Source organism: Eleutherodactylus coqui, chromosome 9 (assembly GCF_035609145.1).
Source record: "Eleutherodactylus coqui strain aEleCoq1 chromosome 9, aEleCoq1.hap1, whole genome shotgun sequence".
Taxonomy (NCBI): domain Eukaryota; kingdom Metazoa; phylum Chordata; class Amphibia; order Anura; family Eleutherodactylidae; genus Eleutherodactylus; species Eleutherodactylus coqui.
The window spans coordinates 79,730,162-79,744,992 of NC_089845.1; the positions used below are offsets into that span (position 1 = coordinate 79,730,162).

Below are 14,831 nucleotides of genomic sequence, written 5' to 3' on the forward strand. Positions count from 1 at the left end.
CATCTTCTCCTGCAGATTCTGTCCTGGGTTGTCTCCTGGCTGCACCTGATGCAGCCTGTGTGATTTTTTCCCCGACAGAAGTCTGTGTCTTCTTCTCCCTCTCCAATGTAGTGTACTTTACTATGTGCAAGGTTCCTCCTCCTCCCTGTTGGAATCCTTAAAATTGAGAGAAAGTATGGAGCCAACAACTGGGCAGTGTGCTTCTGGAAACATTTTCTTTTAAATAATAATAATCACTCATAATGACCTTTTCTTCGATAACTGTTGAATTTTTCATTTTCTATTGTCTCGAATATTTTTATTTCAACCATTTAGGAAGCATGAGAATGTATAGTACTGTCATAGGAAGGATGCAGAAATCCCTGCTAAAATAAGTTGACTATGGCTCTCTTCATTGACAGACAGAATACCAAGCTGTCAGGATACATTTAGAAATGGCGCTATGAATAAGTATAGTTTAATTATTTGGTTATGAATTGCTTGTTTGGTTATAAATAGTTTATGGAGTTTCTTGGGCTCTTGTTTCGTTGTTTTTGCACATTAACGTTAAGTATAACTTTACTTGGGGTTTTCATTTTTGTAAAAATACAGTTTTCCATATACACTCCTACAAAAACGTGATACAACACTGTCCTTTTAAAACAGCAACCATGACAAAAAGCCTATGTACAGTTTTGGCCATGCAGGCTTATCACAAGTTTTTTCTCTCTTTAATAAAGGCGTATAATAACTCTACCTGAAATAGAAGCAGCCATATTTATCCCCATCTCTTGGTTTATTGCAGTTAAGCACTGATGCCTGCATAAAATAGATATTGAAAGATGATTAAAGTGGTTGCTTCTTAAACAGCTGTTCAGTGACAAAGACGACCAAGAAAAAGTTACCCTAATGTGAAAGTAACTTTAAATAATAGCACAAATACATTTACTCAAGTTCTTCTTCATTTCTTATTGAGCAACATTATAATTGCTGATCCTGTTTTATGTAGGTGCAGAATGCAACTTTGATAACTGGACTGAGGGTTAAGGTGTGTTTAAGTTCATTCATATCTATAACTCCTTTTAAAAGTCTGTGGGCTGCTTGTAATTACTAGTTTACGGAGATCTCATAAACAGTAATGTCTAACATGTTCTACAACCGTTTGGCAGTAGCTGGTGCAACATAAATCCTGATTATTACATACACCCCCCCCCCCCCCCCTTCCTGCTTCAACTGAAGATCTCAGTGTTATAATAAATGCAAGTAATTATATTTTATAGTTATATTTTACATTCAATTTCTGTGGTAGAGTTTTTCTGCCCATCAATTTAAGGGGAAAAAGTCCATAGCATGAGCTCTACTATCCTAAGTAACAGACAGCATATGCCCTTAAACCAGACCTGGGCAAAGCACGGCCCGCGGGCCACATCCGGCCCGCTGAATAGCTCGGACCGGCCCGCAAAGAGTGTCCTGGTGACTCACCAATGAGTCCGGTGTCAGCAACGGGAAGCAGCGAAACTATGCACTCCGAAGCCTTGTCCATTTTGTTCACTTCTGTGCTGTGCTAATAGTTATTCAGGCCTTACTTATTCAAGCACCTCTACCAATGACGTAGGCTTGAATAACTTTATTAAACAGCACATAAGTTAACAAAATGGACAAGGCTTCGGAGTTTGTAGTTTCACTGCTTCCCGATGCTGAGTAAGTGATGCCACTGTAACTTCTGAGTGCCAGGATGCTCGTTGCGGACCTTGGGGAGTGCCAGGACAATCGTTCCACGCTCGTCATTGGTAAGTGTCAGGACTTTTGGTCTGGCCCTCTAAAACCATTCCAATTTCTCATGTGGCCCCATGGGAAAATTAATTGCCCACCCCTGCCTTAAACCATGGTCAATTGAGAGAAGTGAATGAGACTCACATTCCATTATACATGTGTATACACTGCATGCAGAGCTTTTTCTTCCGGTATTTTGAGTCAGAGCAGCAAAGGAACCTCCAGCCAAAGGTTCCAACGCAGATGTGAAAGCACCCTTAGCTATTCAAATATACATAATATGCTGAACAAGTAAACAACTATACTCAAAACATTTCACCATGTAAATACTCGCAACCTACTAATGTAAATAATTGAAATCAAGGTTGCAAATCTCCAATTGTGCTAAAACTTTTGATCATAAAATAAGCAAATAGCTGTGTGTAAATGCTATCAGTCAGCGGCTTTGCAATTAAAAGATTTATGCTACCCTAGTCACAAGAAGAATGAAACATCGACAGGCTCCCTTCATCACAATGGACCATGTTCAGATCTGAAACGCTGTGCAGCTGCAGTGTTCTAGGGTTAAACATAGTCCAGTTTTAGAAGGACCCAAGCACAGTGAGAACTGTCTGACAAGTGGCTCCCCACTGGCGTGCCTTGATTGGCAGGTCTCTAATTGCTTCTTTTTACTTAGTGAGAAAATTACTCTAATTTATGTACATAAAATTATATGAGTACTGTCTAAATGAATTACCGTATTTTCCGGCGCATAAGACGACTTTTTAACCCAGGAAAAACTTCTCCAAAGACGGGGGTCGTCTTATACGCCGGGAATACGCTGTAGAAAAAACAAAATCAATACTCACCCTCCGCGGCGCTGCTGCAGGCTGTCGCTCCCTCCTCTACGCCAACAGAGCATTGCTTTCTGGATGTGGGGCTTAAATGCCCCGCCTCCAGAAAGCTAATGCTCTGATTGGCTAACTCAGCGCGACGTCTGACAATGAAAGCCGGTGCTGGGTTAACCAATAACAGCCATTCAATGACGTCATTGTGAATGGTTAATGCAGCGCCGGCTTTCATTGGCTGATGCCTCGCTGAGTTAGCCAATTAGAGCATTAGCTTTCCAGAGGCTGGGCATTCAAACCCCGCATCCAGAAAGCAATGCTCTGTCAACATGGAGGGAGCGACAGCCTGCAGCAGCGCCGCGGGAGGAGAGTATTGATTTTTTTTTTTGCAGCGTATTCCCGGTGTATAAGACGACAGTTGGGGGTTGTCTTATACACCCAGTCGTCTTATACGTCGGAAAATACGGTACTTAGAAAGATATTTTCGCTTACAGTAGCTGGAGGTTTTCCACCAGTTGTTTGGGACTTCCAAATTTTCATGGAACAGCAAACTGGGTTAAGTTTCGTAATGACATCTCCATCTTCAGAAAGAATACTAACCACAAAGTCTAAACAAAAATTAAAAAGGTTTAGATAATCATCCGAACGTGTCTTTCGTGAGCATAAAACGGCTATCTTGTCAGCAATGGCTCCAAAAACAGTGTTCATAAATTCTATAACAAAGAGTTTAATGAAACAAAACATTACTGTAAAAAACAGTAACTGACAGTTTCAGCATATCCTAAATGCTGTACTGATCTCCTCCTTAAAGTGGAGACGCATACTCAGAATGAATATGTGCCTGTCAAAAAATAAAAAATCAGCGCATACACTTTTCAGGATATTTGTTCACTTTCAAGGCGATTTAGCTAGAACTGTACTATTGTTATTTATTGGATTCTTTACATATTCACAGTTCCACAATTCAGCATCAGTGTGATTATTTTATTTCTAGTTCTACCCCATATAAGCTACTGCTTGAAACAAAATTTAAACATACTTACCAGGAAAAACACCCCCAGCCTGAAAATCTACACCTGTATCAAATTTTACAGAGACACTGGCTGGTTTATTGGGATCAGGTACAACTTTTATCTTCACTGGAGCACTTTCCAGATTATTCTTATTATACACAGCTTTACACTGCAAACAATATACTCCCCTGAAATAAAACAAAAATTAAGAATATTGTTACTATGAGGAAGAAAAAGTACTAAAAATACTTTGACAAATAAACGAAAAATTGTTTTATCAAAAACAAACAAACAATTACACGTTAAGGGTCATGAGTTTTTTAGGGAATAGTCACAAGGCAAACATTTTGGCAAATGTCCCATTTATCTGAATCAAGTTTGCATAAATCCATGTGAAAGTTACAGGAAAAACCCCATTCAGATACTGAAGTGATTTTCAGCTGCAGAAATTTCTACAATCAAGCTGCCAATAATAATTGAAGTTCTGTGCTCATTAGAGATGAGCGAGTATACTCGCTAAAGGCAATTGCTCGAGCGAGCATTGCCTTTAGCGAGTATCTCCCCCGCTCGAGACTGCAGGTTCGGGTGCCGGTGCGGGGGAGCGGTGAGTAGCGGCTGTCAGCAGGAGGGAGCGGGGGTGAGAGAAGGAGAGAGAGATCTCCCCTCCGTTCCGCCCCGCTCTCCCCCGCAGCTCCGTGCCCGCTGCCGGCACCCGAACCTGCAGTCTCGAGCGGGGGGAGATACTCGCTAAAGGCAATGCTCGCTCGAGCAATTGCTTTTAGCGAGTATACTCGCTCATCTATAGTGCTCATCTGTGCTGCCACTTTTATAATGTGTACTGCTTAGGAATAAAACAGTCAGAGGTTAAAGGGGTTATCTCACCAAAATAACTCTTCTATCCGCAGCATCTGCAATAAATAATGGCTGCGGTATGAATGCTGGGAGTCCTAGGGATCACAAGAACACCACACCCAGAGTCCCATCCCTTAGATAAATGGAGCATTCATGCGCACACCGCCTCACTCGCTGTCAGCGGATATCAGCCAGTCCTATAGAAGAGAATGGTGCAGTAGGCATACATGAGGCATTACTCGGATTCGCCCAAGGGACTCTGACTGTGCCAACCTTGTGATCCCTTGTGTTAATTTTTGGATCATTAGATGCTGAAAAATTCTGCTCACCTCAGGATGCTGACACTTGTCCACCTCAACTGGCTAGTTCTCATGATAAGAAAAATCACAAAACAAACGGTTTCAGGCAGAGATACCGCGATTTCCCAAAAAGAAGACCCCGTCTTATTATTAAATTTTGCCCCAAAAGTGGCACAGGGTCTAGTTTTCGGTGGGTGCCTTATACTCACCTAGCAGTTGCTGTTTGGGTCCTTCCCACTGAGCTGTGGCGCTCCTGCAGGCTTCCGTGTAGTCCTCAATGCCAATGCTAATGACAGGGCTTCAATACCCCACCTCCAGCAAGTGATTGCTCTGTTTGGTTCAGGAGCACAGCCTCAGCCAATCAAAGCAGTCGCTCGATAAACCAATCACAGCCATTCAATGAATGGCTGTGATTGGGTCAGGAGCATCACCTGAGCCAATCAGAGCAATCGCTTGCTGGAGGCAGGGTATTGAAGCCTTGTCAAACATAGTAACATAGTATGTTAGACTGAATGACGACAATGTCCATCTAGTTCAGCCTGTTTCAACCCTCCACCCCCCGTGTTGGTCCAGAGGGAGGCAAAAAAAACAAAAAACACAACGAGTTAATTTGGAGGATAAAAATTCCTTCCTGACTTCAAGAGATGCTCCATTGACATTGAGGGCTGCATGGAAGCCTGCAAGAGCGCCACATCCTAATGGGAGGGACTCGAACGTCAACTGCTAGGCGAGTATGTTTATTTTTTTATTTCATGTAGTGTAGCTAGGGCTTTATTAAATAGCACAAAAAGGACCGAGATGGATAAAAGCAATTGCAAGTATTCACCAATACAATATACTAGTGGGTACAGTACTTTTGTACGGAGAACACTTGCACTTTGTTTCCTGCATTTCAGTTCATGTTTTCTATGTGCAGCTGTGTACATCTCATATCTAGCCATTATTGTCTGGTGCCCACCTATTTTCCATATTTATTTAGCATGGATTTCAGTGTTAGTGTCTGTTCAAGAAAGTCACGCATCTAAAACTTGCTGTCAACTATTCAATTTCTACATACAGTTATAGTTTTAAAAAGGACCATTACTTAGGTGCAGAGAAAGTAAACATTCCCATATTCGCTTGACCATTAGCATCAGTTTTATGCTGCTGAGGAACGGGACTCATCTATAAAATAAGAAAAAAGAAAGTTAATGTGCAAGGTTAACCGTAATTAGTATTATGAGAAACCACAACAGCAGGCCAAGCAACCACACGCAGCAGTTTGCCAATGAAACTAATCGAAGACTTCAAGGACATGCATGTTTCAGTTCTCCCTAGCTTCTCATCCTTTTAAGATCTGCTATTAAAGGGGTTGTCTAATGAAAGGTTTTACAGGTTTTACATTTCATGCAGAGTCCAGCTGTAGTGTATGGCAGTGATGACCGTGCACACGTACGATCACTCCAATCGCTTCAATGGGACTGCCGGAAACAGCAGACTGATCTCACACATTCATAACTTTTGCTCTTAACCAAGCAAATGGACATAATGAGACTTATTTACTACTGAAAATTACAAGTGTGCCAGAAAACTGTCAAACCTGGTTTGCGCCACATTTACTGTGTGTTAACATTTTTTTTTTGCTGTTCGACAAAATGGTGTGGCTTAAATTGCACCAAATTGTGCAAAAGTTTTGATGTAATTTTGGCATAAACTAAAACTAAAAGGTAATCTAAACAGACTAGACAGTCTTAAAATTCAACAGATTTATCATTTATCAGAGCTACTAAGATAAATCTGACAAATTTTCAAAAGCTGAGCTTGGCACGCCGATGGCGTGCCGTGCGCATGCACTGTGCTCACTTTTTTTTTTTTTTTTAAATCTCCTGCTCTCCTGCGGATTCGTGGCACAGCCATTATGACCGCTGCGAGGACAGCTTCCATTGACTTCAATGGAAGCCGTCCCTGCGGAGAATGCTGTGATTTCTTACTGCACTTGCAATTCGCATGCCGGGGGAGAAAAAATAAATAAATAAGATATTCGCATGCATTAAGTTATCCTGCAGATGCTAATGCATCCCTATGGGCTTCTAGAGCTGCGGATCTCCCACATGAGGGCCACGCGTGGATTTTAGCATTAAAATCCACCTGTGGACATTGGGCCTGAATTTGAACTGTCTAACTTTGATAGTATTAGTAAATAAGCCCCAATATTCTTGTATAGCATACTTCAAGCTTCACTCAGCAATTACTGTAAACCCAACAGTTTTTTCACCATAAATGGTGTTATTATATGAACATAAATTGAAAAACTGAGAAAATTATAGTAACATGATTTTTTCTTTCAGCATCTCTTTCATACTATCAATATCGAATACAAATCTGGTACCTTTAGAGCACTATCCTTTATCAGCGTGACCTTCACATTTGGCTCTGGAGATGGATTACCCCAGAAATCAAACAGCTGCAAATTTAGAGGCACTTGAACCTTTTTTCCAGAGACCACTGAAACACACTAAATTTATGAAGTTATGTTAGGAAGAATCAAGCAAACATCAGACAAGAGTTACCTTCTTGAAACAGTAACTTTTCAGGTGACTTAAAAATAAGCTGTCATGTATGTTTACATGAGGAATAACACTTTCTGGCTGTTATATAGCTTGTACATAGCTTTGTTTTCACCAGCTTGCCCCCTCTGCAGGCAACATCTTTAACAGTCAGTTTTTCCTGAGCTAGTTGGTAGAGACTAGCTGCTATTCGGTCTCCCCTTAATTCTGTACACAAAGAGGAAATCCTGCTTCTCTCTCTCTCTCTCTCTCTCTCTCTCTCTCATAAAACAGCAGAGTCATGGCGAAAATTATACAGCAGTACTGAGCAGTGTAGATGCGATTTCAGTAGTTGTGAAACAGCAAGCACACAGACACTTTTGCAGTTAATAGTAAGTCACCCTGCTTCGGTCTCTATTCTGCAGCTTTCTCCTGCTTCGCACAGACTGGAAATGCTGGAAAGGCCTTGTTTGATTTAGGGTAATCAAATAAATGTAATTTTGGCATTTTTTTTAATGGCGCTCACTGTTTGGTATAGTGCGATATTGTTTAATAGTTCATACTTTTCTGAACATTCCAACAGCAAATGACTTTTTTCATGGTTTAGAGTTTTTATGGGAAACTTTAAAAAAAAAACTGAAGACTGGAAAATGTAAAATGTTAACAGTTTACTAAACCTTTCTACATTTTTTTTTAAATCCCCATAGGGGACTCGAACTTGAGCCCGCCCAAACTGCTTGTACTATATACTGCAATACTTCAGTATATAGTAATTTTCAATGTTGCCTATTAAGTTTTGCCATCGGTAGGGCTTGATGGGCATCCATCGGTGGCAGTCCTGGGAGCCCTCACTAGACTATAGCACCCCGAGGTCATGGGGGACCATGATGGGTCACTGTAGGCCCCTCCTCCAGATGTCTGTTTAATCACACGGTCAGTTGTAACGCCGATCGCCGCAGTTGCTGACAAACTTCAGTTGTTAAAAACAATAGTCACCAGGTCTAGAGTAGACTCCATATAGTCTTCACGACCACATTACGTATATTTACATGCTGCTGTTGGGGGGGGGGGAAATAGGAATTGACTTAACATGATTCGGCAGTGGATAGCAAGTGAGTAGGGAAGAAACTTTAAGCCCCTCATGGACAGCACTTTGAGAAAGTTTTCAGCACAAAAACATTTTGCACAACAAGAATGATTTGCCCTTTCGCTAGTCATTTAAAGACCATGGTTTCAATCGCCATGCCATCAAACGAAGCCTTGATAAACTCAGTTGTAAAAGGGGCCCTGTAAGAGAAGAGCCTCTCAAAAAAAAAATATGGACAGGTGAATGCCTGGATGGCCCCATCTTTGACAAACTGCCCCCAAAGACTTCGGTATATAGACCCCACTTGCCCAAGTCGACTGTCTTTCTACTTATAAGGCCGGCTTTTAAATTGTTTACCACCAGTATGTAGACAACAAGAGTGGATTTGCAAAAGTTTGTTGAAAAGGTAGTGACCATTTAAAATGACTAATATTTTAAGGTCAAGAATTGTGAGTCACTGTTCAACTACTACTAAATTTGAAACTAGTGATAACATGCAAATTATTACTTCCAAAAGCAAAAAATGTAAGCAATTAACCTCATTCCATTCTCCGAGATGAATTTTGGAAGGTGGACCGGCAACAATTCTCAATTTCAAATAAACTGCAAGACTTCTCCAAGCAAAACACAACTCTTTGTCCTCTATAGGTCCAACCAAAAATTCTATCCCTTTAACAATCATGGCGTTTTCCTGAAAAGCAAAAAAAGTCACAGATGAGAACCACTGGTAGTATTCATTGACATTTTTCTTCACTATAAAAAATGTAAAAGAAAAAATTAATTAAGTTTGATTCAATATACTTCAAAGTACATCACCATGGATACAAGTTTCAAAAAAGGGGAGACAATGTGTATATGAACTTAAAATGTAAGCATGCATAAAGCCACGCAGAAATATCTGACCCTGAATAGATTACATGTCAACCACTTGAAGATGGATTAGTGGCAAGACCTAGCGCAGATTGAGGAGAGTCTACAATTGAAAAATCACAGGGGCAGAGGTGTGTATGTATTTAGAAATTTAAAGCCCTTCACAGATAGACAATCTAAAATATAACTTTTATTTATGACTCCGTAAGATTAAGACATGGGATAACAAACAAAGAACATAAAAACTCAGGGACAGATTTCATGTAAATTGGGATTGGTCAATAGGATATTATAAGTTGAAAAATGACCTATCCTCGATAGTGATCCAGTAAGGACAAAATTATATCTGGGTCTATCGTACCATCTGATGGCCCAGAAAATTTCACAATGTTGTACACAAGGACCTGAATGTCCGGTCCTAAATAGATAGTACAAAGACGTTTTATTATCAGGGATGAACTGGCATTAGTTGTAAAGAGATGGAACCGAGGATTTCAGCTCCAAAGAATTTTTGGGTGCAATCCAATACGATAAGGGTATCAATATCCCTTATGCATTGCACTAAGTGAGTGCTTTAAACCCATTAGATACCTTACCATTAAGGCGACAGGGGCACTTTATTCCTCCCGCCCAGATCCAATTGGGGCAAATATATATATTTTTTTAATTCAAATCTTTTTTATTGAGAGAGATTCTTTTTCTGGCGTCCAAAGACACCTTCAACATACATACAATACAAACACAGAAAACCCCAAATACCCCTCCTCCCAAGAAACGTAATCCAATAGTCTCTCTCGTACTATTTAAGTACACCGCTGCAGAGTCCTTTAATGGTCCATATTTCCAGATAGATAAGGTACAGTCTCTGTAATTTCGATGTTACCTGTAATGCAAAGGTTAGCGCAACTACTTCCTTCCCTCTCTACTCTCTTTCCCTTCCACAATATATGCATTCCAGTGGATATTAGCATTATCTTCTAAGTAAGTCATTCTCAAGTAAACTGAAGGTGTGCAGCCATTTGAACCATATACCATAATATTTCTGTAATGTCTTTCTTTTGCAATAAATACTTTTTTCCCAAATTAGAATTTGAGTGGCTTTCTTTTTAAGTTCAGCTAGATCGGGGGGACACTCATCCAACCAAGGGCAAATATTTTTTGCTCTTGATGATTCACTGGCAATTTAGCTCTTTCTTCACCCACATATATTTTGGGCATTAATATTTAGCTCCTGATGAACTACTGATAATCCCAGTAGGGAAACGCGTTGAGCTTAAAAATTCTTTGGAGCTGAAATCCTCGGTTCCATCTCTTTACAACTAATGCCAGTTCATCCCTGATAATAAAACGTCTTTGTACTATCTATTTAGGACCGGACATTCAGGTCCTTGTGTACAACATTGTGAAATTTTCTGGGCCATCAGATGGTACGATAGACCCAGATATAATTTTGTCCTTACTGGATCACTATCGAGGATAGGTCATTTTTCAACTTATAATATCCTATTGACCAATCCCAATTTACATGAAATCTGTGCCTGAGTTTTTATGTTTTTTGTCTGTTAGCCCATGTCTTAATCTTACGGAGTCATAAATAAAAGTTATATTTTAGATTGTCTATATCTGTGAAGGGCAGTCTACAATTGAGGCTCAAGGAACACATGGAGAGCATAAGCAACACACGCTGGTCAGAGTGCTAAAACAACATTTTGTATTTACCATAAAATCTCTTTCTCGCCTTGATTATTGGGGGACACAGCTTAAAGACCATGGGTATAGCTACTGCCAAAAGGAAGTGGACACCAAGCAGAAAAAAGTGCTAGCATCTCTTGCTTCGCTATAGTCCCTGCAGGCATCAAGATAATAAGTTTGTGTGCAAGCAGTAGGGGTAGCCAAGCAGGCATGCGAAAAAGAAAACTGCAGGATTTTAGTATATATATATATATATATTTTTTTTTTTTTAAACAGTGACCAAAAATTTAAAATCACCAAAAATTGTTAGGAAATAGGTTTGACACAAAAAGGTAATTTTCATGATAGGTCATTTTCTGACAATATATTGTAGTGGAATCAGCACTCCGGGACTTCTTTAGTACGAGTAAAAAGATCCTTTATTCCTTGACAAAGACCTTCTATGCTTGGCAAAGACCTTCTATAGGTCGAAACGTCGCAGCTCACATATGGAGGAATAAAGGATCTTTTTATTCATACTAAAGAAGTCCCGGAGTGCTGATTCCACTACAATATATTATCTGGTAATTATATCATCTTGGGTCAATAAGTCCAGACCTGGCATTGAAATTGTACACCAATCTATACTAAGACTCCCCAACTTTGCGGTTTCACTGGGTTGTGCTGCTGCCTATCTACTTATATTCAAGGTCATTTTCTGATGACACATTCCCTTTAAATCAAATTATATGTTAAACATAACTCAAAGAGGGTACCCCCCCCAAAAAACAGGAATCTTCTTGTGGTTTTTCTTTTTTCCCCCCAACAAATTGTTGACTTTTCCGCCTATTTTGTGATTGATGATTCATACGATGTGCAGCTGTGAAATTTTGTTTAGTCTTCCACTACTCAAAGCACTCGTGTAAAAAAAAAACAACAAAAAACGTAACACGGAGTGAGATCGGGTGAATACCATAAGGCATGTCTGTGAATGCTGTTAATAGTAGCTTAGGCAGGATGGTTGGTCCATAATCATGTACAGAAAATAGAATTAAAATCCACAATCAGAAAATAAAAACTGATTTTTCATTGCATACATATGTGGACAATAATCTTCATCATAGCCAATATATTATATCCAGATGATATCATTATAAAATGTAACCAGGCATATACAGAGGAGTTAAATGTACAGACCACTCCAAACAATATGTGCCGCTCACCATCCCTAACGCATGTTTCACGTTCTTCTTCCGCTACCCTTTTTATGTAACTCTCCACCAATTATTTCAAATAGTTTATGACTTGAACTTCCCCCTCGGCATGTCCCACGCACATCAGCACCTTGATGGTGCACTCATCACCAAGCCACATGATTATCATGTGATACAAGGTCACATGATCAACAGAGACTTCCCCTTATTTTCTTTTTTGTTAGCATTCCACGCTGCAGAATGGAGTTCAAATGTCAAAAATGGTATGCGAGTGATGACATGATGCAAATATCACATGACAGCACATTTCCCCACAATAACCTACATCACAGCATGAAATGCTATATCACAACAGCTCAAAATCATATGACCACACAGACTCTGCTCTATTTCATATATAAAAAAAAATAAAATCTTATTTGTATGGCGCCAACTTATTCCGCAGCGCTTTCAAGTAATTTATTCCACCCCCACAAAGCTGGGTACTCATTTTACCGACCTCGAAAGGATGGAAGGCTGAGTCAACCTCGAGCAGGATTGAACTCACAATCCTTAAGTCATGAGCAAGAGCTCTGGGCTGAATTTCTGCTGCCTTAACACTCTGTGCCACACGAGGCTCTATACCAATTAATTCAAGTCCCAATATGAAATACCTAATTAGTTGAAATACTTAACTGGGCATTTCATATTGGGACATGAATTGGTATATAAAATAAAGGGTAGTCTGTGTGCTCATATGTATCAGGATGTGAAACGTGTGCTGGAGACCGTGAATGTTTTACATTGCATGAAGTGGTCTGTATATTTATCTTCTCTATATACGCCTGGTTACATTTTATAACACTTATGAGGGTTATTGTTCACACATGTATACAAAGAAATGTTCCGCTTGCTGTTTCACCTGTTTTTTAAAAATGGATTTTTAGAGAAAATTGGACGTCTATCTGCTTTTAATTAGCAAACAATGTAAGCTATACGTCTTTTTAAGATCTATTGAATTATTACAGAAAAGGTAACATTTTAATAATGAAGTCTATACCAAGCAGAAAGGGCAGGCATCACAGTCATGTGCCTATATTAAATGAGGCAGTGGGCTAAATACCATGCAAAAATATAAAGGGAAGATAAAACAAACACTCAGATAATAAGAATATGGACACACATTTTTAAATGTAAAATAAAATAGATTTAAACTGAGTAACAGAGAGACTGCATACAACAGGTCTGTGAAAATATGCAAGGCTGAGGACTGTAAATACAAAAAGGGCCCAGGCATCACAACTAATAAGAGTCACAACATACATGACTTATGAAGTAAAAAATAAGATCAAGTGAGACTTGATTGTGTGATATCAAGAGACAAATATATAATCAAGATACTTTAAGTGAAAAAGTAAGGGATGTGTTATCCGGATGAGCTACAAATGGGAAAAGCTCTATGTGTATCATTGCCACATAGCCTTCTCATATGTAGAAACTGTGGGGAGAGATACAAAGACTAATAGAAATAATACCAGCAGTAGGATACGGGGTTCGGGAGGAGGTTGTGTTAGCTCACTACTGGATGAATGCAATTTCAATTGGGCAGGGAGTGTTGCAGATGGTTACTTGCTAAATTCAATGTTAAGGAGAATTAACCCTTTCCAATCCACTGTCTGACCTCTGAAGACATTATGATTTAAGGCTGTCTGTCGGGGTTCTCTTACTGCATATTGCCAGCCTCTCTGCTGTCGAAGCCTATCCAACGTGTCACCTCATGCAGTACTGGCTTCAGTCAGCATATAGCGCCGTTGTATAACGGCAGAAAAAGAGTAAGCCCCCTAGGAAAAGCAGGATACAAATTGGATTGGAAAGGGTTAATGCAAAAGCATAATTTATCTTCGACCTGACCTTGAAAAAGTTTCCAAGTATTCTGTAAATTACTGTAGCTCATCAACCAAACCAGAGACTCGTCCATAAGTGTAACCCCATCTGTAAACAGACTGTTTGAGGTTCTTGCATCAGTTTAGGGCAGAGGACTAGCTGGCTGGAAGGTGCGCATTAGATACAGCTCAGGTTGGGGTGGTGGGTACGGATTTTCATAGAAGGTGCACAGCAGATATATGGAAACCTATTTCTTTTCGGGCAATGCTCAATAAGGAACAAGGAGCTCAAAACTACTTTCTACATGAATCACTCTTCATTTTGGAGGAGGCTGTGGTTTGGCTGACATGCTCTAATTAGCATACATTTTTCTCATGGACATTACCTGAAAAATAAGTCCTTGTACATTTGCTGTGTACTTGCAGCGAGAACGAGTACCCAACCCCTGAACCCCCCAAAAAAACACAGATTATCTTGATACATGATGATCAGAAAAAAAAACCAAACCTTTAAAGTTTTTTTTATTTTTTCTTTGTTAAGATTTGCTCCAGAAACAGCCAAAGAATCAAGACATGAAGGGGCCATTGATTCCATCTGATTTCCAAACTGGTCTGTTACTATCAATTCTGTAAAATGTAAAAATAAAATTAATGGACCAGTTTCTGCTACATCATCACTAAGAATCAAGAAAGTAATAGATCAATAGAAGACACTTGATTCTCTTTTCAGATTGACGATTGAACCATTTTAGAAGTTGTGCATTGACAAAATGACACCTTATACCCGGTAACTGGAGGGGGCGTATTCAGCACTCTTTCTGCCTTTAGGAACTAAACCTAGACACTTTGGAAGGCCTAA

At 39.7% G+C, this 14,831-nt stretch overlaps 1 protein-coding gene across 1 annotated transcript in view; it reads right to left on the minus strand.

Moving 5' to 3' along the window:
• The window catches only part of SMCHD1 (structural maintenance of chromosomes flexible hinge domain containing 1), a 128,096-nt gene that overhangs the window by 38,689 nt on the left and 74,576 nt on the right, over positions 1-14,831 (minus strand). Inside the window, exons 28-34 of the mRNA XM_066579608.1 lie at positions 14,481-14,599; positions 8,894-9,046; positions 7,112-7,237; positions 5,828-5,907; positions 3,623-3,780; positions 3,072-3,187; positions 737-798 (exon numbers count right to left, since the gene is read on the minus strand). Of these exons, the coding sequence (XP_066435705.1) occupies positions 737-798; positions 3,072-3,187; positions 3,623-3,780; positions 5,828-5,907; positions 7,112-7,237; positions 8,894-9,046; positions 14,481-14,599 (814 nt within the window). The remainder of the gene's footprint in view (positions 1-736; positions 799-3,071; positions 3,188-3,622; positions 3,781-5,827; positions 5,908-7,111; positions 7,238-8,893; positions 9,047-14,480; positions 14,600-14,831) is intronic.